The sequence below is a fragment of the Pristiophorus japonicus genome, chromosome 3 (genome assembly GCF_044704955.1).
Source record: "Pristiophorus japonicus isolate sPriJap1 chromosome 3, sPriJap1.hap1, whole genome shotgun sequence".
NCBI lineage: Eukaryota > Metazoa > Chordata > Chondrichthyes > Pristiophoridae > Pristiophorus > Pristiophorus japonicus.
Window position 1 is genome coordinate 265,317,226 of NC_091979.1, and position 24,921 is coordinate 265,342,146.

Genomic DNA, 24,921 nt, shown 5'->3' on the forward strand with positions numbered 1-24,921 from the left:
CTGTGAATTATTAATGTTGGTTCCAGATGCGAGAACTAAGACATGAAAATCTCGTAACTTTCTTTGGTGTATGTACCGATGCACCACACATGTGTATCATTTCACAATACTGCAAAAAGGGAAGTTTAAAGGTAAGTTGATTGAAATAAGACTGTGCAAGTTATATTTTCAAATGTGTAACATGCTGTATCAACTTAATACCACCCGTTTACAAAGATTGAGATAATGCGTTCAACTTCCTCGACTGCCTCCCCCTTGCCCACCAAGGCAAACCTCCCCCAGTCTTCCCCATGCCCTACCTCTGACCCACATCTTTCTCTGGTTTCAATCCTCATGCCCTCTCCAAGCTTATCATCCACAGGACCCACCTCCTGCTCTCTTGATTCTATTCCCACTAAACTGCTGACCACCAAACTTCCCTTCTGGGCCTCCATGTGAGCTGACGTTGTAAGTGGTAGCATCTTCCTCCCTCCTCAAAAACCCAGCATCGATCCCTTTATCCTTGCAAATTATTACCCCATCTCCAACCCCCCCAAACCTCTCTAAAATCATTGAGTGTGTTGTTGCCTCATAAATCCATGCCCATCATTCCCACAGCTCCCCGTTTCAATCTCTCCAATCAGCTTTGCTGCCCAAGCCACAGAACTGAAATGGCTGTAACTAACGACAGAACTGCCATTGACTGTGACTGTGACTATGATGCATTATGTCTCCTTATTGATCTCAAACTCCATGTAGCTTTGACATGGTCGACCAGACCATCCTCCTCCAACATCTTTCCTCCATTGTCCAGCTCAGTGGGATTTCCCTTGCTTGGTTCCATTCTTACCTATCTGATCATAGCCAACCTATCTTCAGCAATGGCTTCTCTTCCTCTGCACTGTTTCCTCTGGAGTCATTCAAGGATCTATCTTTGGCCCCCTGCTGTTTCTCATCTACATACTGCCCTTTTGTGACATCTTCCACACACATAGGGTAAGCTTCCTCTTGTATACTGAGACACCCAGCTCTTCTCTCCACACCCCTCCACTGCCACTGTACCATTGGTCTACTTGTCCAATACTCAGTCACGACTGGGCCACAATTTTCTCTAAACATTACAAAGATTGAAAGCGTTATGTTCAGCCCCTGCCACAAACTCCGTACCCATGCCATCGATTCCATTCGCCTCCCTGACCATTGTCTCAGGCTGATTCAGACTGCTTGCAATCTCAGTATCCTATTCAATCCTGATCAAATATGCTCTGCATCACAAAGACTGCCTACTTCCACCATCATAACATTACCTGACTCAGCCCCTGCATTTAAAAAGTACTAGGATAGGCACTTGAAGTGTCGCAACCTACAAGGTTACAGACGAAGAGCTGGAAATCGGGATTAGGCAGGATAGCTCTTTTTCGGCCGGCTGTAAATTTTTATGATTCTATGATCAGCCCATCTGCCACGGAAAACCCCCATTCATGCCTTTGTTCCCTCCAGATACGACTATTCCAATGCTATCCAGGCCAGCTCCCATCCTCCACCCTCCATAAACCTCAGTTCATCCAAAACCCTGCTTTCGTATTCTATCCTCAGCCAAGTCTACTCACGTATCACCCCTGTCCTTGCTAGCCTACATTGTTTCCTTCTACCCTCCAATTTATAATCCTCATCCTCATGTTTAAATCCCTTCCTGGCCCCTCCACTCCCTTCCTCTACAATCTCCACCATCCCTACAATATGGGAATGGTAACATAGTGGTTATGTTACTGGACTAATAATCCAGAGGCCTGGACAAATAATCTGGAGTCTTGAGATTAAATCCCACCATGGCAGCTAAGGAATTTAAGTTCATTAATTAAATAAACCTGGAATAAAAAGCTAGTATCAGTAATGGAGACCATGAAACTATCGGATTGTCATAAAAACCCAACTGGTTCACTAATGTCCTTTGGGGAAGGAAATCTGCCGTCCTTACCTGATCTGGCCTATATGTGACTCGAGATCCACAGTACTGTGGTTGACCCTCTGATATGGCCTAGCAAGCACAACTGCTATGACAAAATCAGCACTGTGGGACACCTTCACTACACAGACTGTGGCGGTTCCATACGACACCTCACCACCACCTTTATTAGGGATGGGCAATAAATGCCAGCCTTGCCAGTGATGCCCACATCCCATGAACGAATAAATTTTAAAAAACAACCTCGAACTCTCCATTCCTCAGATTCTGACCTCTTGTGCATCTGCCCCTCTTTTTGCTCCACTATTGTCAATTATTCCTTTAGCCGTTCAGGCCCCATGTTCTGCAAAACCCCTCTGCCTCTCCACCTCTCTCTCATCCTTTAAGACCCTCCTTAAAACTCATCTCTTTGACCATCTAATATTTTATTCTTTGGCTCACCACCCACTTTTGCCAGATTTCAACTCTTAGGAGTGTCTTAGGGATGTTTCTCCATATTAAAGAAACATTCCTGGGGGCTGGAAATTCATCATACTGCCACCCACTTACTGTCCACTTACCAACCAGAAATGGCAATTTGATCAAAAAAAATCAATTATTGCCCACTCACCGCCCACATTCCTTCCAGCGGAAGTTCATCAGATATTTATCGTCGGCAGTAGTCGATACTGCCTGCCCATCAGAGAAGGTCCAAAAACGCAAATTTGATCACTAAGATCCATTTATTGCTCGTCCTAAATACCGTCCTGAAAAGTAAGGTCTTACCTGATCTTAGCCAATCTTAAGCTGATGGTAGTAGGATGCCATGACAGCACCACCCCCCCAACACCAGCTTTGTCTGCCCACTGTATGGAACCCTCATGGCTGTTACCCTTCATTTTCTAAAAGTTAGACACTGTACAAGAATGGTTAAATTCAATAAAAAGATTTATATAAAATTGTAAAACATGCAAAACATTTAAAACTTGGAAAACTTTCAGAACTTGCAAAAATGTCAACAGTTTACATAGAAACATAGAAAATAGGTGCAGGAGTAGGCATTCGGCCCTTCGAGCCTGCACCACCATTCAATGAGTTCATGGCTGAACATGCAACTTCAGTATCCCATTCCTGCTTTCTCACCATACCCCTTGATCTCCCTAGTAGTAAGGACCTCATCTAACTCCTTTTTGAATATATTTAGTGAATTGGCCTCAACAACTTTCTGTGGTAGAGAATTCCACAGGTTCACCACTCTCTGGGTGAAGAAGTTTCTCCTCATCTCGATCCTAAATGGCTTACCCCTTATCCTTAGACTGTGACCCCTGGTTCTGGACTTCCCCAACATTGGGAGCATTCTTCCTGCATCATCCTGTCTAAACCCGTCAGAATTTTAAACGTTTCTATGAGGTCCCCTCTCATTCTTCTGCACTCCAGTGAATACAAGCCCAGTTGATCCAGTCTTTCTTGATAGGTCAGTCCCGCCATCCCGGGAATCAGTCTGGTGAACCTTCGCTGCACTCCCTCAATAGCAAGAATGTCCTTTCTCAAGTTAGGAGACCAAAACTGTACACAATACTCCAGATGTGGCCTCACCAAGGCCCTGTACAACTGTAATAACACCTCCCTGTCCCTATACTCAAATCCCCTCGTTATGAAAGCCAACATGCCATTTGCTTTCTTAACCGCCTGGTGTACCTGCATGCCAACCTTCAATGACTGATGTACCATGACACCCAGGTCTCGTTGCACCTCCCCTTTTCCTAATCTGTCACCATTCAGATAATAGTCTGTCTCTGTTTTTACCACCAAAGTGGATAACCTCACATTTATCCACATTATACTTCATCTGCCATGCATTTGCCCACTCACCTAACCTATCCAAGTCACTCTGCAGCTTCATAGCATCTTCCTCGCAGCTCACACTGCCACCCAATTTAGTGTCATCCGCAAATTTGGAGATACTACATTTAATCCCCTAGTCTAACTCATTAATGTACAGTGTAAACAGCTGGGGCCCCAGCACAGAACCTTGCGGTACCCCACTAGTTACTGCCTGCCATTCTGAAAAGTACCCATTTACTCCTACTCTTTGCTTCCTGTCTGACAACCAGTTCTCAATCCATGTCAGCACACTACCCCCAATTCCATGTGCTTTAACTTTGCACATTAATCTCTTGTGTGGGACCTTGTCGAAAGCCTTCTGAAAGTCCAAATATACCACATCAACTGGTTCTCCCTTGTCCACTCGACTGGAAACATCCTCAAAAAATTCCAGAAGATTTGTCAAGCATGATTTCCCTTTCACAAATCCATGCTGACTTGGACCTATTATGTCACCTCTTTCCAAATGCGCTGCTATGACATCCTTAATAATTGATTCCATCATTTTACCCACTACTGAGGTCAGGCTGACCGGTCTATAATTCCGTTTTCTTTCTCCCTCCTTTTTTAAAAAGTGGGGTTACATTGGCTACCCTCCACTCGATAGGAACTGATCCAGAGTCAATGGAATGTTGGAAAATGATTGTCAATGCATCCGCTATTTCCAAGGCCACCTCCTTAAGTACTCTGGGATGCAGTCCATCAGGCCCTGGGGATTTATTGGCCTTCAATCCCATCAATTCCCCCAACACAATTTCCTGACTAATAAGGATTTCCCTCAGTTCCTCCTTCTTACTAGACCCTCTGACCCTTTTTATATCCGGAAGGTTGTTTGTGTCCTCCTTAGTGAATACCGAACCAAAGTACTTGTTCAATTGGTCTGCCATTTCTTTGTTCCCCGTTATGACTTCCCCTGATTCTGACTGCAACTTAATAAATTGTTTTTTAATAATATACAATGAACACTTATAACATTTTTAACCAAACAACAACATATGAAACACCAACAAGAACCACATCAACAATGTGTACAAAAACGAACAATACCCAACACTCCAACCACTCCCACCGCCTCTCCCTCCCTCCCCTTACCCTCACCCCCCCCCTTTCTTCTTCCCGTTTTGCTGATCCCCACACCGACCCTCACCCCCACCGCCCTCTGCCCCGCGTCCCATCCCCCCATGTTGGGACCAGGATGTTGTGCAGCACTGCATCCCGGAGCGCTGCTGCCATCATTAGTGAGAAGACAATGCAGCGCCATGATTGGACTCTCCGAAGCAGCTCGGGATGTGGAAGACGTGACTGCTATGGCACGGGGTGGGGCGGGATGAGGGAGGGGGGTGTGGGGGGAGTTGCGTGCCATATCCCGAGACCATCAATTGCTGCATGGCATCGACGGACTCGGTGTTTCGCTCCACCGCGGCAATCGGCCTCGACATAGTCTCCTCATGTCGGTCTGAAAGTCCCGCGATGTGCCCAGCTATCGCAGCCATGGCCTGGAGGAGCTCTCGACCTAGCGCGGTGCTCATCCTTGACAGATCAACCATGTCCTGTTGAGCGGCCCCATCTTGCAGCATTCCCTCTTTGCTGCATCAACCTCCGTGGATGCGGCATAGTGGCTTGAACACTGGAGGTGCACATCGCTTGATCCCGCTTCTTCTGAATCGTTTCCAAACCCATAAAACTCCGACCCCGATGCTGAGGTATTTGTGCCCAGGTGCAGAGACAAAGGTTAAAACGAAGGACTGCTCCTTCTTCCCCCCCCCCCTGCCCACCCGCCTACCCTCTCCAGTTGAAATGGCTCAGACAATGCCCCTTCTTCCTCTTGTTCCTCCTGTTCTTGGTCTCCCTGGGTGGCGGAGGTGAATGTGGGGGCTCTCGTGGAGGTCGAGGCGGGGGGTCTGAAGGAGCTTGAGGCGAGCGGTCTGGCAGAGGCTCTTTGGGTGCCAGAGGTCAAGGCGGTTGCTGGTTGGATGCCAGAGGTTGAGGCGGTGGCTAGCTTGGTGTCATCCGAATCAGCATCGATAAGCACAAAACATTTCAGTGGTTAACAGCAGGGGTGGGGTCAGGGTGACCTGATTACCGTCACATAGCACAGGCCTATTTCAAGGACCACCACTGCTGCATTACTACATTATATATGGCCGACAGACAATACATTAAAATGCATGATATTACATTACATTACATGACCCCAGCACATTATATTATTTTGAGATGACATTACATGACCGCAACTTACAATGCTGCGGCAAGGGATCAGCACCATCGTGGGTGGTCGAACGCTTGTGCCCGCCCACCAAGGCTAAGACACGCTGCTCCAGCACCTGGGGTGGGCCTCCTCCCAAGCGCCGCTGCTCGGAGACAGTTGACAATTTCTTCTGCAGAAATTAAAGTAGCAATCTTTAACCAATTTGTACATGTGACACACACACACACACACACACACACACACACATGAACAGCCATCAAAACGCTCGTCCTTAATATATTGTCCCATTAATCCCATTTAGATTTACATTAATAAACTCATTACTTACTCTGGCTACGGCAACAATGTCATTCCACCTTTTGCGACATTGGTCTCCATCCCTTACGATTGTCCCCACTGCGGACATGGCCTCCCCAATTTCCTTCCAGATCCGCTGGTACTGGACTGGGGGGGTGGCTTCCCATGACCATCCATGGTAAGGTCCCCATTGCTTGCCTCCACCGCAGAGACAAATGCCTCCAGCTCCTCGTCTGTAAACTGTGGTGCCCTCAGCCTCTGCCCATCTTTGACTTTTTTCAGGGTCTTCTTCTCACTCATGATTTTATTTAAGATCGTTAATAAATCTTGCACAATTATGAATTTTTTTCTGACTTTTCCTGCTTTGTCCTTTATCTTCAGTACTTTCTGTTTTCTCTCGCTCTCTAATCTTCTCACTGTCTTCTCTGTCTTTCGAAGTCGCTGTCCTTCCCAAGTTGTTCCGAGCATGTGCGGGCAATCCCCAATCGGGCCAAAAACGATGTCAACGTCCAACAAAAATTGTGTATGCGCAGAACTCGGCCTCCGATCTTTGCCGAGTCTACTGGCCTGCACTAGCCACCAAAGCCCTCTGCACCCCGCTCCCACCAGCTACATTTCCATGAAATTTGCACTGGAGGATCGCAGCGGCAGCGGGTTGTAAAAAAATGAAGGGCCGCCCGAACACCGGCGAGAATCGGGCGGCAGCGGGACATCATCAATTTCGGGCCCCTTGTTTTCCAGGCCCCAAGCAAAGAAAAACTAGACATTACCTGGTGTAATATATAGCTCCATCTAGTGGACTACTGTAGTAATGCAGTCACTGCTGTTTACAATAATAAAAAGGTCAGGTCACCTGACAAGTTCCTGTGTTAAGAGCCATCTTGTAAAGTCTGTGGGCTAGACTTTCCCGAGAGCCCCTCAACGCCCGATTGCCTGCCCAGAAAAACCCCGAATGTTTTGTAAGTAACGCTGGTGAAAATTTCCATTATTAAGTTAAAAATAATCGCTCAGCGAGAAAATGGATTTTGCACCATTTTTCTCGGCGTTAAAGGGAAAACTAAGTAAAACGGGCGGTTCTTACATTTTTTTTAAATTTAGTCTGAGGCTGCGGTTGGACCTAGGGAGGGGAAAACTTATTAAAAAATTTCACAAAAAAAAAAGTTAATAAATATTCCCAAGACACTTTTAAACCTAATCGCCATTTTACAATTAAAAACAAATAAATAACGAACCTTTAACTTACCTTTCTTTGCAGAGTACTCACCTACTGCCCTGTTTAAGCAGCTTTCACAGGGCGGTTCCCTCGGCGATCTGGACGGGCTTCCGTTGAGGCCAAACTTACGCCCTGGCGATTTTCTCGGCATTGCATGTCGGCGGTTTGGTCCCGGCGGGCAATTTGAGATTTGGGCGGTACCATTAAAAAACTAAGGGGGAAACTTTCGCCGGGCGGTTTCCCTCGCACAAACAGCTGTACCGCCGAGAAAATCACCGAAAACCCACCAAAAATGAAGGGAAAGTTTAGCCCTGTGTGTTGTGATGTCGTCGAGAATATACCATATCTGGACTGTTTTGTGAACAGTTTCTTTAAGGACCACTGCTTAGGTTGCACTCTGCCTGGTACAAATAGGCAGAGCATGCACACCATGGGTACCTCAAAATTGCAATTGTCCTATGCACGTCATAGGATCTCGATCTGCATATTACAAGTAGCCTTCTGTATGTAATAGGTGGGCACTCTGGTCTGCCATCTCAAGACCCTAACTAAGAGTAAACAGGATGCTCAGTGACCCGATGCCATTTTTGGGCTGCTACTGTCCTGTTTATGCTGGGTGGCAAGATTTAAAATTGGCTTTACTATTTATCCCTAGAGTTATCTTTTCCTTTAAGCAAAGTTGCTCACTGAAAATCGGACTTAAGGTATTCAGTTTGGAACAGGGAACGATAGCATAGGGGTCATGTTACTGGAATAAAATCCAGAGGCCTTGGACTAATGATCCGGAGACGTGAGTTCAAATCCCACCACGGCAGCTGAGGGAATTTAAATTAAATTAATCTGGAATTAAAAAAAGAGATAGAGGGAGAAAATTGTGTCATTTGCACCTCCCGTTAACGTCCCATGTGCTGCAATAACGGGGCGCAAATGACTTCTTGCCCGGGGCGCGAAGCCGCTACTTCCTCCCACGAAATTCCACGGGAGATAGCGGAGGTGCAAACCGCCAGTGCCCTGCTCCTACCGGTTGCACCCCAGACGTTTTTGTCCCGGAGCAAAATTTCGGTAACGCCCGATGAGGTCACCCCGGGCAATGCTCGTGCCAGCTTCGAGGGTCGCGAACTGGGCTTCACTCCGCTCGCGGGGAGAAAATTAAAGGGGAGGTACGGCATGCACTTTAAAAAAAAAAAAATGGCTGACTCACCGGTTGCGGCATTGCCTTTTACAATTCGCGGGGTCTGTGCCGTGATGTTGCAGCCCGGCACTCCGCTTCTTTGCCGGGCTGTTGCCACGGCACCCCGCTCCCCAGTGGTGAAGTGGTGGCCCCTTCTCTCTGATGCAGTCTCGGCAGCGTGCCCTCCCCTTTATCGGGAGGGGAAGTCTCTATGCTCCCCAATTTCCCGGGCTTCCCGCCCCAGTCCCGCCCCCCGAGAAGAAGTGGAAGCACGTGACATGGTGCTCCATTTCCTCTCGGGGCGGTACCCCCAATTTTGCCGACGGGCCAGAACCTCGCAGCGGTTACTACCCCCAAATGGAGCAGTAACGAATTTCGGCCCCCTGGTATCAGTAATGAGACCATAAAACTACCAGATTGTCATAAAAACCCATCTGGTTCACTAATATCTTTTCAGGAAGGAAATCTTTCATCCTTACCCGGACTGGCCTATATCCGACTCCTAAACCCACAGCAATGTGGTTGATTCTTAACTGCCGTCTGAAATGGCCCAGCAAGCCACTCAGTTGTTTCACCATCATCTTCTCAAGGGCAATTAGGGATGGGCAATAAACACTGGCCTTGTCAGTGACGCCCACATCCCAGGAACGAATAAAAAAAAATACAACTTTCTATCACAGATCAATACCATGGAATGTACACCATTTATTGCTGCTTGCTCATTCCATGATTGGAAATAGCAGCATATGATCTGATTCCCACCATCTGTAAACCACAACAGTTTACATTTATATAGCACTTTTAACATAGTAAAACATCCTAAGGTACTTCACAGAAACACATGCAACACTGAATTATGTAAAAATACTATAAGCACTTTCCACATTTAGAGATGCTACAGGAGTGATTTTTTTTTGAGTGGTGTTGTTTAATGTTGAAATACAAAATTGCATAGTTTGTGGGACTTTGCAGCTTTACCCAGGGATAGTCCAGAACAAAGCAGGAGTTGCTATTTCCAGCATCCAGATATGTGAGATTAGGCATTTGTCATTCATGGTGGCAACCAAGCTTTCAACGTTTGGGTATATTTTCCTCCAATCATTAAGGTGGACGAAAAGGTTATAAGGAAAAATACTATCACTAAATATATTCAATTTCCTTTCACCAGGATATCCTGAAAAACACAGATTTTGAACTTGACTGGATTTTCAAGCTCTCACTTGCTTATGATATAGTAAACGTGAGTACCTGGAAGCAATAGTTTATATTTTGCCTTTAATTAAATACAGATTCACTGTGATATCAAATATATTCACTTGTGAGAGCAATGGAAATCAAAAAAAATCTAATATTCTTATTAAAATCCACGTAAGTTTGAAACACAACTGTCATGTATTCAACCAGCATTGTAACCCATGTATAATCTGACCTAAGTTGTACACTGTGAGAACAATGACCACTAGGTGGGAGACACTCCTAACCTGGGCCTTCAGGTAAAAGGGGAAGCTCCACCCACCTTCATCACTTGGAGTGCTAAGGAATAAAGGACAGGTCACAGACTGACCTTCTCTCAAGCATGGGCCTCGTGTGCATTTATACTGTGTAGTAAGGACCTATCAATGGCGACGAGAAACTGGGAGTTAAACCACGCGAGCATGGCCACTAGCAGAACAGACGAGAGGTACTGTGTTAAGGAATGGTTGGGACAGAGATTCAACATGGTTAAAGCAGCACACAGTTCTCCAGGCAGACAGGGGCAATTGGGCATGACCCAACATGTAGTCGAACCCAGAGGAGGAGTTCGACAGAGACAATGGCAAGCTGAACGACGATTCACGCCATTGCAAGGGACAATGCGGCCAGTAATGGGACCATCAACACCTATTAATGGCGCACTCAAGAACAGTAACAGGGGCAGTCAGGGACGATCGACTGGCAAGGGATCTTTTGTTTCCAACAACAGCTCATGTTGGAGGCGTGGAGGCACACACTCAGCCGGAGTTTGCAGAGATGAGCAAAATACCTGCAGAAATTGCAGAAATGAACGCTGGGGCAAATCGCTGGAAGCTGAAGTTCAGCGAGTTCATGTGGAGCACGTATACAGTTCATACACCAGGACGCCACCAATAATGATGAAAGTGCTCCTCAATGGCATCCCAGTATCAATGGAGCTAGACACGGGGGCCAGCCAGTCTCTGATGGGTCTCTGATGGTTCGAAAAGTTGTGGGCGTCCAAGGACAGGAGGCCAAAATTATCGGCGATTGATGCACAGCTACGGACTTACACAAAGCAGATCATTCCGGTGCTAGGCAGCGCCACGGTAGTCGTGACCCACAAAGATTCGGAGAACAGGTTGCCACTCTGGATTGTTCCAGGGGACGGTCCTGCACTACTGGGGAGGAGTTGGCTTGCTGTCATGAACTGGAAATGGGGCGATGTCAATGCAATTTCCTCTGTGTAGCGAGTATCATGCTCGCAGATCCTGGACAAATTTAACTCACGATTTCAACCCGGCATCGGCACTTTCATGGGGGTCAAGGTAGTGATTCACATAAACCCGGATGCCAGGCCAGTACACCACAAGGCCAGAGCGGTGCCGTACGTGATGCGGGAAAAGATAGAAAGTGAATTGGACCGCCTGCTGAAGGAAGGCATCATCTCGCCAATCGAATTCAGTGACTGGGCGAGCCCGATTGTGCCGGTGCTCAAGGCGGATGGGTCGGTCAGGATATGTGGTGATTACAAGGCCACCATCAATCGGGTGTCACTCCAAGACCAGTACCCGCTACCGAGAGCAAAGGACCTCTTTGCGACGCTATCCGGTGGCAAACTTTTTTCAAAATTGGACCTGACCTCAGCTTACATGACCCAGGAGCTGGCGAGTGAGTCGAAGAAGCTGACCACCATCACGACACACAAGGGGTTGTTTGAGTACAACAGATGTCCGTTCGGGATTCGCTCAGCTGCCGCGATCTTCCAACGAAATATGGAAAGCCTCCTCAAGTCGATTCCAGGGACGGTGGTTTTTCAGGACGATATCCTCATTACAGGTTACGATACTGAAGAACACCTCCACAACCTGGAGGAGGTGCTACGCAGACTGGACCGGGTAGGGCTGCGACTGAAAAAGGCGAAGTGCGTCTTCCTAGCTCCAGAGGTATAATTCCTGGGGATGAGGGTAGCAGCAGACGGGATCAGCCCTACTGCATCCAAGACGGAAGCGATCCAGAGAGCACCCAGACCACGTAACACGACGGAGCTGCGTTTGTTCCTGGGGCTCCTGAACTATTTTGGTAACTTTCTTCCCAAATTGAGCTCGCTGCTAGAGCCGCTACACGTGCTCCTATGCAAAGGTCGCGAATGGGTCTGGGGGAGACAGCCAGGAAAGGGCTTTTTAATAAAGCACGCAATTTGTTATGTTCCAACACTCTGTTAACACTATACGACCCATGTAAGAAACTTGTGTTAACGTGCGATGCATCATCCTATGGTGTTGGGTGTGTGTTGCAGAATGTCAATGTCAAGGATCAGTTACAGCCGGTAGCTTATGCCTCCAGGAGTCTGTCCCAGGCAGAAAGGGGTTACGGGATGGTAGAAAAAAAGGCGTTCGCATGTGTATATGCTGTAAAGAAAATGCACCAGTACCTGTTTGGCAGGAAATTTGAGCTGGAGACAGATCACAAACCCCTAACGTCCCTTTTGGCCGACAGCAAGGCCATAAATGCAAACGCATCGGTCCGCATACAGAGGTGGGCACTCACATTAGCCGTCTATGACTATACAATTCGGCACAGACCGGGCACCGAAAACTGCGCCGATGCACTCAGCAGGCTCCCGCTAGCCACCACTGAAGGGGCTACCAAGCATGCTGCTGAGATGGTCATGGCTGTTGAATCTTTCGGAAGCGAAGGCTCACCCGTGACAGCCCGTCAGATTAAAGTCTGGACAAATAGAGACCCGCTATTATCTCTAGTCAAGAAATGTGTCCTGAATGGGGACTGGGCAGCCACGTACAGGGCATGCCCTGAGGAATTTAAACCATTTCACAGGCACAGGGATGAACTCTCGATTCAGGCCGATTGTCTACTGTGGGGAAACCGCATAGTCATGCCCCAGATGGGCAGAGAGGTGTTCATTAGAGAACTCCACAATGAGCACCCGGGCATTGTCATGATGAAGGCAATTGCCAGGTCACACGTTTGGTGGCCAGGGATAGACGCAGATTTGGAACTTTGTGTTCGCAGGTGCAACACGTGTGCCCAGCTGGGCAATGCGCCCAGGGAAGTCCCCCTTAGCCCCTGGCCATGGCCCGCCAAGCCTTGGTCACGCATCCATGTGGACTACGCAGGTCCTTTCATGGGAAAAATGTTTTTGGTTGTAGTAGACGCCTACTCCAAATGTATCGAGTGTGACATTTTAAATTCAAGCACATCCTCTGCAACAGTAGAAAGTCTACAGGCAATGTTCGCCATCCACGGTCTACCGGACGTCTTGGTCAGCGACAATGGCCCATGCTTCACAAGCACTGAATTCCAGGACTTCATGGCAGGCAATGGAATTAACCATGTCAGAATGGCACCGTTCAAGCTGGCCTCAAACGGCCAGACAGAACGAGCAGTGCAGATAATCAAACAGGGGATGCTCAGAATCCAAGGGGGTTCCCTACAAAGACGCTTATCATGCCTCCTGTTGGCTTATAGATCCCGACCACACTCGCTCACAGGGGTTCCACCCGCAGAGCTGCGAATGAAAAAGACGCTCAAAACCCGGTTATCCCTTATACACCCCACCATGAAAGAAATTGTCGAGAGCAGGCGCCAGCCACAATATGACTACCATGACAGGAATGCGAGGGCGCGATGTATTGATGTAAATGATCCTGTTTTTGTCCTCAGCTACGCTGCAGGGCCCAAATGGCTTGCTGGCACTATGATTGCCAAAGAGGGAAATAGGATTCTGGTAGTTAAACTTACCAATGGACAAATCTGCCGCAAACACATGGATCAAACAAAAAGGAGGTTCAGCAATCCCATAGAAGAAGCAGAGGAAGAACACGGTGTAGAGTTCACTCCACCACAGGTGATCGAACACCGGAACCAAAGGGAGGAGAGCCCAGTCACTGTGGGTAGTCCGGACAGGCCTGAGGCACCGCAAACAGCAGACACTCAGGCCAGCGCCCAACAACCGGAGCCCCAACTCAGGCGCTCTGCAAGAGAGCGTAAACCACCAGAGAGACTCAACCTGTGATCCCAATAAGACTTTGGGGGAGGAGGTGATGTCATGTATTCAACTAGCATTGTAACCCATGTATAAACTGACCTAAGTTGTACACCGTGAGAACACTGACCACTAGGTGGGAGACACTCCTAACCTGGGCCTTCAGGTATAAAAGGGGAAGCTCCACCCACCTTCATCACTTGGAGTGCTAAGGAATAAAGGACAGGTCACAGACTGACCTTCTCTCAACATGGGCCTCATGTGCATTTATACTGTGTAGTAAGGACCTAAAATCCACGTAAGTTTGAAACACAACTTTCTGGTTTAATGTGTTAAATCTCTTTGGGTTGGATTTTCTGTTGTCTATAGCCTCAGTTAACGCCCTGCGAGTGTTAGAGCTTACCGACTGGACGCACAGCTTTTAGCGCCCCGACGGAAAATTCATTCGTGGCTCACCGGGGGTGCAACCCGCTAGCGCCTGGCTGCTGGCGATCAGTCCAATCATGACGCCAGTCCTGGTGCAACGACCACACTTGCGCCTCGCTCACTAAATTAGGTGCGGCCGCCTCATTTAGTGCCTGCCAAGAACAACGTCTGGAAAATCTAGCAGAGTCGTTAACTGGTGGCTACTTAAAGGGACGAGGAAGCGTTTCCCTCGGAGGTCACAGTCAGTGCAACGTTTACACAGAGCACGGTGCGTGAGCCTCCCAGTTTGCGGCAGCAGTCAGACGTAACAGTGCAGCTTGAAAACAAGTGATTTTGAAAACTTTAATGGGTGCATTACGATGCCCCGCCTTTAAGACTTGACTTTTCCCGGGATCGGAATCGGAGTTCGGCATATGCGCACTGGGTCCGCAAAATATAACCACCAAACTTTCGTTAGTGCCGCCCACCCCCCCACCCAGGTCTGATGTGTAATGGCTAATTTAGCGTCCCTGTCAACTCTTCGACCAATTTCAACAAATTTCTTGCCGGGAAGCACAAACTTTTTCAAGGTGCTAAAATGACCGCTCCGCCTGGATTAACGCCTCAACAGAGGTGCGATCGAATTTCCACCGCTTTGCCTTTTCATTAAGGTAGCAGGATATTCAGTTATGAAGCATCTGTTGTAAACTTGATTATCTCTCTTAAAATGGCCATTAGGTCAATCCAAATCTGTGTGTGTATGTGTACACATGTGCATGTACGTGTGTAGCAAATCTGTAAACATGGGCCACCGTTTTAAGTCTGGGTGGGTGGGTGACAAGGTAAATTGTAAGTTTACCCTTTACTACAGAAATGAGGCACGGGCTATTTTAACTCCTGGGCCTCATCTTGTGTGGGAAGCGGGTAGGAAGAGGGAGAGTCCCGGGAAGAGGGGGCCTAAACTTGCCTTGTGAGGCCGAAAGAAGCATTCCTGATTTCCCCAGGCCCCTCAAAGAAAAGAAAAACACTTGCCTTTGTTGGCCTCTTCTCGGGCAGATCCCTTCCCGGGTTGGCCTGGCAGGAAAGCCACAGCAACTACCCTGCTTAAGCCTGAGTTAAAATTGCAGTCAGGTCTTGATGACATCATCGGGGCCTGCCATGCATATGTAAAGAAGGGGCAGGTTACAATTGCAGACGGTGGGGTCCAGGGTGGGTAAGGAACTCGAGCCATTTTACCTGCCAGCTTATAATCACTCCCATGTGCTACATGTTTTTTAAAAAACATTTTTCTACAAAGCACACAGAAGAAATATTCCTCCAATTAGTTCTGATAAAGAGTCCCATAAAGTATGTATCTTTCTCTTCCAGATACTGACTGGTCTCTTTGATTCGAACATTTATGTTTTGGTTTCCGATTTCCAGCTGTAATGTATGCTCACAGGTTTGTAGAGCTATTGGGTGTCCCCCTCCCCTTTTATAGGGGGCACTTGTAAAATTTATGATTTTAATGCCTGAAAATTTTTTTTTTTTTAAAAACCACAAAAAAAACAACAAAAAAAAGGGGGCAGTTGAAAAGTGTCTGGAGTGCCCCCCAGATCGGGGGGCACTCGAACTAATGTTTATTTTGTGTGCCCAAAAGAGTTGTAGAGCTATTGCTCACTCTCCACGTTGCCATCCTCATCGTCCGGAGGAGGCAGGGGTCCCCAATGGAGTGCACTCTATGTGAGAGTCCTCCCTCTATTTATTGGGGACTTGGCCTGGAGGGTGTTGCACGGAGCAGTCCCGTGCAATAAGTTTTTAAGTCGGTTCACGGGCTCCCAGGCCCGCTTACAATTTCTGCGGTTTGGAAGAGTCCGTGTTCCTCGTTTTTATCGAATGTTCGAGGTTGCAGCCCCTGTTCCAATACTTGAAGGGGCTGCTCCTCAAATTCTGGTTGCATTTCAGTCCCACACCCCTGATCTTTGGACACCCTGTGTGGAAGGGAGCAGGCAGGTTGGAAGGCCGCCTCGTAGGACTGTTCCTGGGCATGGCCAAGGGGGCCATCAGCCAGTCCAGGCAGCGGGTGTTCGAGGGGGTCGTTCAGCCCGACTGCCTGCCTCTCTTCCGCGGTTACATCCGAGCCAGGGTGTCCCTGGAAATGGAGCACGCGGTGTCCACCGGTACACTCACGGCCTTCCACAAGAGGTGGGTGCTGGAGGGACTAGAATGCATCATCACCCCCGGCAACAAAATTCTAATTTGATCATTATTGTTTAAAGTTTAATTTGTGTATGTTTGTCGGTTTTAGTGACTCCCCTCCCCCCTTTTAGCCAGGGGGCACTTGTATAATTTGTGTTTTTAGTGCCCTCAAAAAAAAAACCAAGGGGGTACTTGTTTGAAAATGTTGGAATGTCCCTCCCCCTCCCCCCCCTTTAATCAGGGGCACTTGATTTAATGATTTCATTGTTCACAATAAAATAGTTGTAGAGCTGTAGTTGCATTGTGAGTGGCTTAGCCAGTCACATGATGCTCACAAGACTCAATAAAACCTCAGTCAGTTGAATCTAATTCATCCACGATGAGTTGTGAGCCTAGTGGATGAACTAGTAATGTGTAGTGTGATTGTTCAACCTTTGTTAATAAATCGACTAGTTCTTAATAGCAATGTGTTGCTATGAATTCTTAAGCAAAGAACCCATGAAGCAAATACATTGCACCAGCATTCATTTTTTTTCTTTTTATCAACTAAGATGGCCCCCTAATAAAAACACACCCTGACTGTGTGCCCGTCTGCTACAATTTGCCTGAATCTTGTACTATGATATTTTAATTCTAATGCTCCACACACCACTGCTGCTTAAGAATCAGCTTTCAGAATGCAATTGAAATCATACCAAGTGATAAAAGGATTACACATAACTAGAGGCAAATGTGTATATATTCCGACACCTGGCCAAAGTCAGATTTAATACATTTTAAATGATTTTCTAGTAGATATTGCATGTCAGCCGTGGTTCAGTGGGTAGCGCACTCGCCTCTGGGTCAGAAGGTTGTGGGTTCAAGTCCCCCTCCAGGGTCTTAAGTATATAAATCTAGGCTGACGCTCCAGTGCAGTGCTGAGGGATTGCTGCACTGTTGGAGGTGCCGTCTTTCGGATGTTAAAAGATTCCATAGCACTATTTCAAAGAAAAGCAAGGGAGTTATCCCTGGTGTCCTGGCCAATATTTATCCCTCAATCAACATAACAAAAACAGTTTATCTGGTTTTTATCACATTGCTGTTTGTGGGAGTTTGCTGTGTGCAAATTGGCTGCCACGTTTCCCACATTACAACAGTGACTACACTCCAAAAGTACTTCATTAAGACATCCGGTGGTCGTGAAAGGCGCTGTATAAATGTATGTCTTTCTTTCTTCTTTCTTACTTTATGGAGGCTGTGACAGTTTTGATGAAAGAAAAAGACAATTTGGGGGAGCTCAGCCACCATCTTAATTCAATCTATAGACCATCCTTGGTGCATCAAAAAACAGAAAAAAAACTGAATAATTATGACTATTTATGGCCAGCTCCTCAGTGCCTGATATTCAGTGGCAATTCTACCGGTTTCCCGCCATAACTCTGGGGAAATGGCTCCCATGACCAGTTCAGCAATTTACGCTTTTTCTCTGGGGGCGGTGGGTTGGGGGGTGGGGGAGTGTTCCATCAGTCTTCGGCCAGAGGTCAGGCAGCAGACTGTAGAATCCCTGCAGCATTTGAGGACTGGGTGTGTTGTTATGCTGGGCCATGTAAACCAGAAGGTAACTGCTTTAACCCCTGTTCTGTGCTGGAATTAATTGCTGCACATTTGAACGACCCTGGGTTGATAAATGGGTAGGGTCCTCCACATTCAGCAGCCCTGCTGGAAAGTATAAATGTCTGAATGTCAGGGGAGCACCGAATTGGGCTCGAGATTGTCATTCCTCGCCCCCAGCCTCCCGAATAGGCACAAACTTTCACTGTCCTGGCTCACACATACAACGTGGTCACATGGTTTATGTACTGGTGTCTGCCGTACTTGAGTCGCTGTACGAATTACCACCTTGCTGAGAGAAAGGTGATGGTGGTGGGATGTGGGGTGCGGCACAGGATTGAAGATATTCTTTGTATCACATTTGTGTTGTGAATGTACTAATATTTTGCTCCTTGTTGCCAAGAATAATTTTAGTAAAGTGTTGATCTAGATATATACTTCAATGGCTATTCTGATTATCATTAATGAAAGGTAGGGATTATTTCCAAAGTTTTGTCTTTCAACTCCACTCTGCTGAATTAATCATTCCTAAAATAGATAGTAGATGCTATATTTGATGTATTGTGGGGACAGCTACAACCTATTTTGTCCTGATAATTAAATCATGCTACATTTTCAGTTAATATATGGCATATATGACATCTAAAATGGGGATGTCGTTTGTGAATAACAGAAGCCTTATTACATTAATCATTGATTGGGCTAAAAAGAAATGAAGCATGCTTTATATTAGACATCCCATTTATGAAAAGAAAAAAAAGACTTGCATTTATATAGTGCCTTTCGCGACCACAGGACATCCCAAAGCGCTTTACAGTACTTTTGGAGTGTAGTCACTGTTGTAATGTAAGAAACACAGCAGCCAATTTGCACACAGCAAGCTCCCGCAAATAGCAATGTGATAATGATCAGATAATCTGTTTTTTGTTATGTTGATTGAAGGATAAATATTGGCCAGGACATGGGGATAACTCCCCTGCTCTTCTTCAAAATAGTGCCATGGGATCTTTCACCTGAGAGAGCAGACAAGGCCTTGGTTTTAATGTTTCATCTGAAAGACAGCACCTCTGACAGTGCAGCACTCCCTCAGCACTGAGGCAAATTGCTTCTGTTTTGGACTCTGTTGGGCGGATTCCATCAGCGGCAATCCTTCTGCCCAAAAATTCAACCTCGGGTGTGAGAAACAGGCACTTGGATTTCTTGACTCGTAGGGCTACCCGATCCAACCGCTTTAGTACTTCCTCCAAATTACGGAGATGGGAGTCGGTGTCCCTGCCCGTGATAAGTATGTCGTCTTGAAATACAACCGTCCCCGAGATGGACTTGAGCAGACTCTCCAAGTTGCGCTGGAATATGGCAGCTGCCGACCTGATGCCGAATGGGCATCGATTGTACATGAAAAGGCCTCGATTCTGTGTTGATGGTGGTGAGTAGCTTGGATTCCTCGGTCAATTCTTGCATCATATACGCAGATGTGAGGTCTAATTTTGAGAAAAGTTTACCTCCAGCCAATGTGGCAAATAAGTCCTCCGCTCTGGGCAGCGGGTACTGGTCCTGTAGGGAGACTCTGTTTATGGTAGATTTGTAGTCCCCACAGATTCCTACGGATCCATCAGGCTTCATGACTGGGACGATGGGACTTGCCCAGTCGCTAAATTCCACAGGTGATATAATGCCTTCCCGCAGAAGCCTGTCTAGTTCGTGTTCAATCTTTTCCCTCGTCACATAGGGCACAGCTCTGGCCTTGTGATGGACCGGTCTAGCATCCTGTGTGATGTAGATTTTGACTTTGGCCCCTTTGAAAGTGCCCACACCTGGCTGAAAGAGATGTTCAAATCGCTTTATAACTGTTGAGCAGGAGGTCCGTTCCTCTAATGACATAGCATGGACATCATCCCATTTCCAGTTTAGTTTTGCCAGCCAGCTTCTCCCCAGCTGGGGAGTCTCCGGGGACAATCCACAGGGGAAGTCGGTTCACTCTTTGTGTGTGACAAAGAGCATGGCGCTGCCGAGGACTGGTACGATTTCTTTGGTGTAGGCCCTTAGTGTGGTGTCGACCCTTGTGAGTTTTGGTCTGTCTCTTTTATGCGGCCACAGTTGTTCAAATTGTTGAGCGCCCATGAGAGATTGACTCGCTCCCGTATCCAGCTCCATGTTGACAGATATCCCGTTGAGTAGGACCCTCATCATTATCAGAGGCGTCCTGTTGTAGGAGCAGTGGCCATTGATTGTGTTGACCCGCTGTACTTCGGTGTCCCGGGTACTGTCCCCACCGTCTTCTGGTCCGCTTTCAGACTCATCCGATTCGTATACCAGCCGAGCTGCCGTTTTTTTGCAAATGCGGGCCAAATGCCCTGTATATTCACAATTTCTGCAAACAGCCTGCTGAAATCGACATCCCCTTGCCAAGTGCCCACCCCCACACCTCCAGCACAGACCTATTCCATTGTTCAAAGAGTTTCCAAAGAATGAGCTGCGTCTGGCTGATCTCTCGAGCTTCTCTCAGTTTGTAGTTGATTGCTCGCATTGTGGGTTGATAAGGTGTGTGGCCATTGATGGCTTCTGCCTGCTGTCGAGAGCCTGTTCTCCCGGTTTTGTCTGTGTGTGGGGGTAGCAGCTTATTTAGTGCTGTGAACTTCTTGTTCCAATATTTCGTTAGTTGTCATACCTGCATTGTAAATCAACCTCGTTTCTTCTTCCCCTACCAAGAATGTCTGTGCAACCAGTGCTGCTGCCTCTAAGGTCAGGTTCTTGGTCTCTATGAGCTTTCGGAATATGCCTATTCCTTCAATGAAAAAGTCTCTCAGCATTTCTCTCCTCAGTTCATCGGAGAACTCACATAAACTAGCCAACCTCCGAAGTTCCGCCACGAAGTCGGGTATGCTCTGGCCCACACAGCGTCTGTAGTTGTAGAACCTGTGTCTGGCCATGTGTAGGTTGCTTGCTGGCTTCAGGTGGTCTCTTACCAGTGTGCTCAATTCTTCAAACGACTTGCTTGCTGGTTTCTCGGGTGCCAACAGATCCTTCATGAAAGCGTATGTTTTCGAGCCACAGCTGGTCAAGAGATGGGCTCTTCTCTTGTCTGCCTTATCGTCGCCTAACCAGTCTTTGGTTACAAAGCTTTGCTGGAGCCTTTCTATAAAGTCCTCCCAATTGTCTCCCGCATTGTACTTTTCATCTGATCCGTTGTTCGCCATTCTGTGGATTCTGTAATCCCATAACCCGTCGCCACTGTAAAGTCCTGTCCCCTTAGTACAGACTCACACGAGGCATGTAGTGAAGTCAAGGTCACTCTGGACCTGCACCTTTATTTCACAGCTCTGGAATGCTGCACTTGCCTGAGACCTGCCCTTATATACCTGTCTCTTGCAAGTGCACCCCTGGTGGTAAGGTATGCTGGTGGTTACAGGTCATATCTTATTACAGTCATGTATAGCATGTTAGGATACAATTATATATAATTATATCAGATATATGACAGTCTGAACTGCCCAGTCTGCCTGGCCATTGGATGCGGGCTTGAACGGGGCAGATGTGATGTGTTTGATCCCGTTGCGGGTCTTGAATTCAGCACTGGTAAAGCACGGCCCAATGTCGCTGACTAGGACATCAGGCAAGCTGTACGTGGCAAACATAGCTCGTAGGCTTTCAATAGTGGCTGTGGACGTGCTTACAGACATTATTGCACATTCAATCCATTTTGAGTAAGCGTCCACGGCAACCAAAAACAGTTTGCCTAGAAATGGGCCCGCATAGTCTACGTGGATCCTCGACCACGGTTTGGAGGGCCACGACCACAAACTTAGCGGCGCCTCTCTGGGTACATTGCTCAGCTGAGAGCAACTGTTGCACTGGCGCACGCATGACTCTAAATCTGAGTCGATGCCGGGCCACCACACATGGGATCTGGCTGTGGCTTTCATCATTACTATGCCTGGGTGGGTACTGTGCAGTTCACATATGAATGTATCTCTGCCTTTCTTGGGCAAGACTACGCGATTGCCCCACAACAGACAGTCCGCCTGCAGGGACATTTCGTCTTTGCGTCTGTGGAACGGCTTAATTGCCTCCTGCATCTCCAATGGGACACCGGACCAGCTCCCATGGAGGACACAGTTTTTTACCAAGGACAGTAAAGGATCCTGGCTGGTCCAGGTTCTGATCTGGTGGGCCGTAACGGGGGACTTCTCGTTCTCAAATGCCTCCATGACCATGAGCAAGTCCGCTGGCTGTGCCATTTCCACTCCAGTGGTGGGCAATGGTAGCCGACTGAGAGCATCAGCGCAGTTCTCTGTGCCCGGTCTGTGGCGGATTACATAGTTGTATGCCGACAGCGTGAGCACCCATCTTTGGATGTGGGCAGAGGTATTGGTATTAATCCCTTTGCTCTCAGAGAACTGTGATATGAGCGGCTTGTGGTCAGTTTCAAGCTCAAACTTGAGGCCAAATAAGTACTGGTGCATTTTTTTCACCCCGTAGACGCACGCCAGAGCCTCTTTTTCAATCATGCTGTAGGCCCTTTCAGCCTTGGACAAAACTCCTGGACGCATAAGCGACCGGTTGCAAAATCCCTGATTCGTTAGCATGTTGTGACACACACCTGATCCCGTATGACGATGCATCGCAAACTAGCACTAATCATTTACAAGGGTTATACAGGACAAGCAGGGGTTATACAGGACAAGCAGTTTGTTTGAACACAACAAATTTCTGGCTTTCTTAAAAGCAGCCTCTTGTGAATTCCCCCATACCCAGTCGTCTCCCTTATGCAGTAGCACATGTAGGGGTTCGAGCAGGGTGCTTAACCCAGGTAGGAAATTACTGAAATAATTAAGGAGTCCCAGGAACGACCGCAGCTCCTTCACATTCTTTGGTCGTGGCGTGTTCTTGATGACCTCAACGTCCTGTGTCAGGAAAACGGAGTTCGAGCGTTTCAACCTGAGCCCCATGGAATCCAACTGACTAAGAACCTCTTCCAGATTCTTCAAGTGCTCCATGGTGTTCCGACTTGTAACCAATATGTCGTCCTGGAAGACCACTGTACAAGGAACTGACTTTAACAGGCTCTCCATGTTCCGCTGGAAGATCGCTGCGGCCGACCAAATCCCGAACAGGCACCGGTTGTAGATAAACAGACCTTTGTGCGTGTTGATGCAGGTGAGGCCTTTCGAAGACTCCTCCAGCTCCTGCGTCATGTAGGCCGAGGTCAGGTCCAGCTTGGTGAAGGTCTTCCCTCCAGCCAGGGTCGCAAATAGGTCGTCTGCCTTGGGTGGCGGGTAATGGTCCTGCAGCGAAAAACAGTTAATCGTTACTTTATCGTCCCCACAAATTCTAACCGTGCCGTCCTCCTTGAGTTACCGGGACAATCGGACTGGCCCAGTCATTAAATTCCACCGGTACGATGATGTCTTCATGTTGCAGCTTGTCCAGCTCAATTTCCACTTTCTCATGCATCATGTACGGTACCGCCCGTGTCTTGTGGTGGATGGGTTGCGTACCGGGAACCAAATGGATTTGCACTTTCGCCCCCGAGAAGCTTCCACTGCCTGGCTTGAACAACGATGGGAACTTGCTCAGAACCTGGGTAATTGAGGCGTCGTTAACGGACGAAAGCACTCGGATGTCGTCCCAGTTCTAGCGGATTTTTCCCAGCCAGCTTCTGCCAATCAACGTGAGGCCATCCCCTGGCACAATCCACAGCGGGAGTTCATGTACTGCTCTGTCATAGGAGACTTTGATTTCTGCACTGCCAATTACAGGGATTAGTTCTTTGGTGTAAGTTCTTAGTTTGGTGTGAATGGGGCTGAGCTTGGGCCTATGTGCCTTTTTGCCCCACAGCCTGTCGAAGGCCATTTTACTCATTATGGACTGACTTGCCCCCGTGTCCAGCTCCATAGATACTGGAATGCCGTTCAGTTCAACCTTCAACATTATTGGTGGACATTTCGTAGTGAATATGTGTACCCTGTACACTTCTGCCTCCTCAGTACGAGTCTCCAATTCAGCCTGATGCTCTGTAGATCGATCTTCCTCTGCAACATGGTGATTTGCAGCATTTGCAGCTCACCTGCATATTTGTTGGAGGTGCCCCATTGTTCTGCAACCATTGCACACATAGTGCTTAAAGCGGCATTGATGGGGCCGATGATCATCAGCGCAGCGCCAACAAGGTGTTAACTGCCTCGCATTAACGAATGATGGCGGACTCTGGGTTAACTGAGGCCGGGTCACAGCAGCCGGCGTGTACGTTCTGCCATGTACATTTCTGCTCGAGACCGACGTTACTTTATGCACAGTACTGGCTGAAACTTCTTTATTCTGCGAAATCTGTTTGTTGTCGCTGGTGGACATAAATGCCTGGGCTATCGTTATGGCTTTACTTAGATTCGGAGTTTCTACAGTCAACAGTTTGTGAAGGATTGTCTCATGGCCAATGCCCAGTACAAAAAAGTCTCTTGGCATTTGTTCTAGGAATCCTTCAAATTCACAGTGTCCTGTGAGGCGTCTTAGTTCGGCAACATAGCTCGCCACTTCCTGGCCCTCCGATCGTTGATACGTGTAGAACCGATATCTCGCCATCAAAATGCTTTCCTTAGGATTTAGGTGCTCCCGGACCAACGTACACAATTCTTCGTAGGATTTCTCTGTTGGTTTTGCCGGGGCCAGGAGATTCTTCATGAGGCCATAGGTTGTTGCCCCACAGACAGTTAGGAGGATCGCCCTTCGTTTGGTAGCGTTCTCGTCCCCTTCCAGCTTTTTGGCCACGAAATATTGGTCGAGTCTCTCCACGAAGGCCTCCCAATTGTTCCCTTCTGAGAACTTCTCCAGG

General features: G+C 47.7%; 1 protein-coding gene across 1 annotated transcript in view; it reads left to right on the forward strand.

Annotated features, from left to right (window-relative positions):
- The window catches only part of gucy2g (guanylate cyclase 2g), a 130,770-nt gene that overhangs the window by 32,410 nt on the left and 73,439 nt on the right, over positions 1 to 24,921 (forward strand). The window contains exons 9-10 of the mRNA XM_070873982.1: positions 27 to 131; positions 9,870 to 9,941. Coding sequence (XP_070730083.1) covers positions 27 to 131; positions 9,870 to 9,941 — 177 coding nt within the window. The remainder of the gene's footprint in view (positions 1 to 26; positions 132 to 9,869; positions 9,942 to 24,921) is intronic.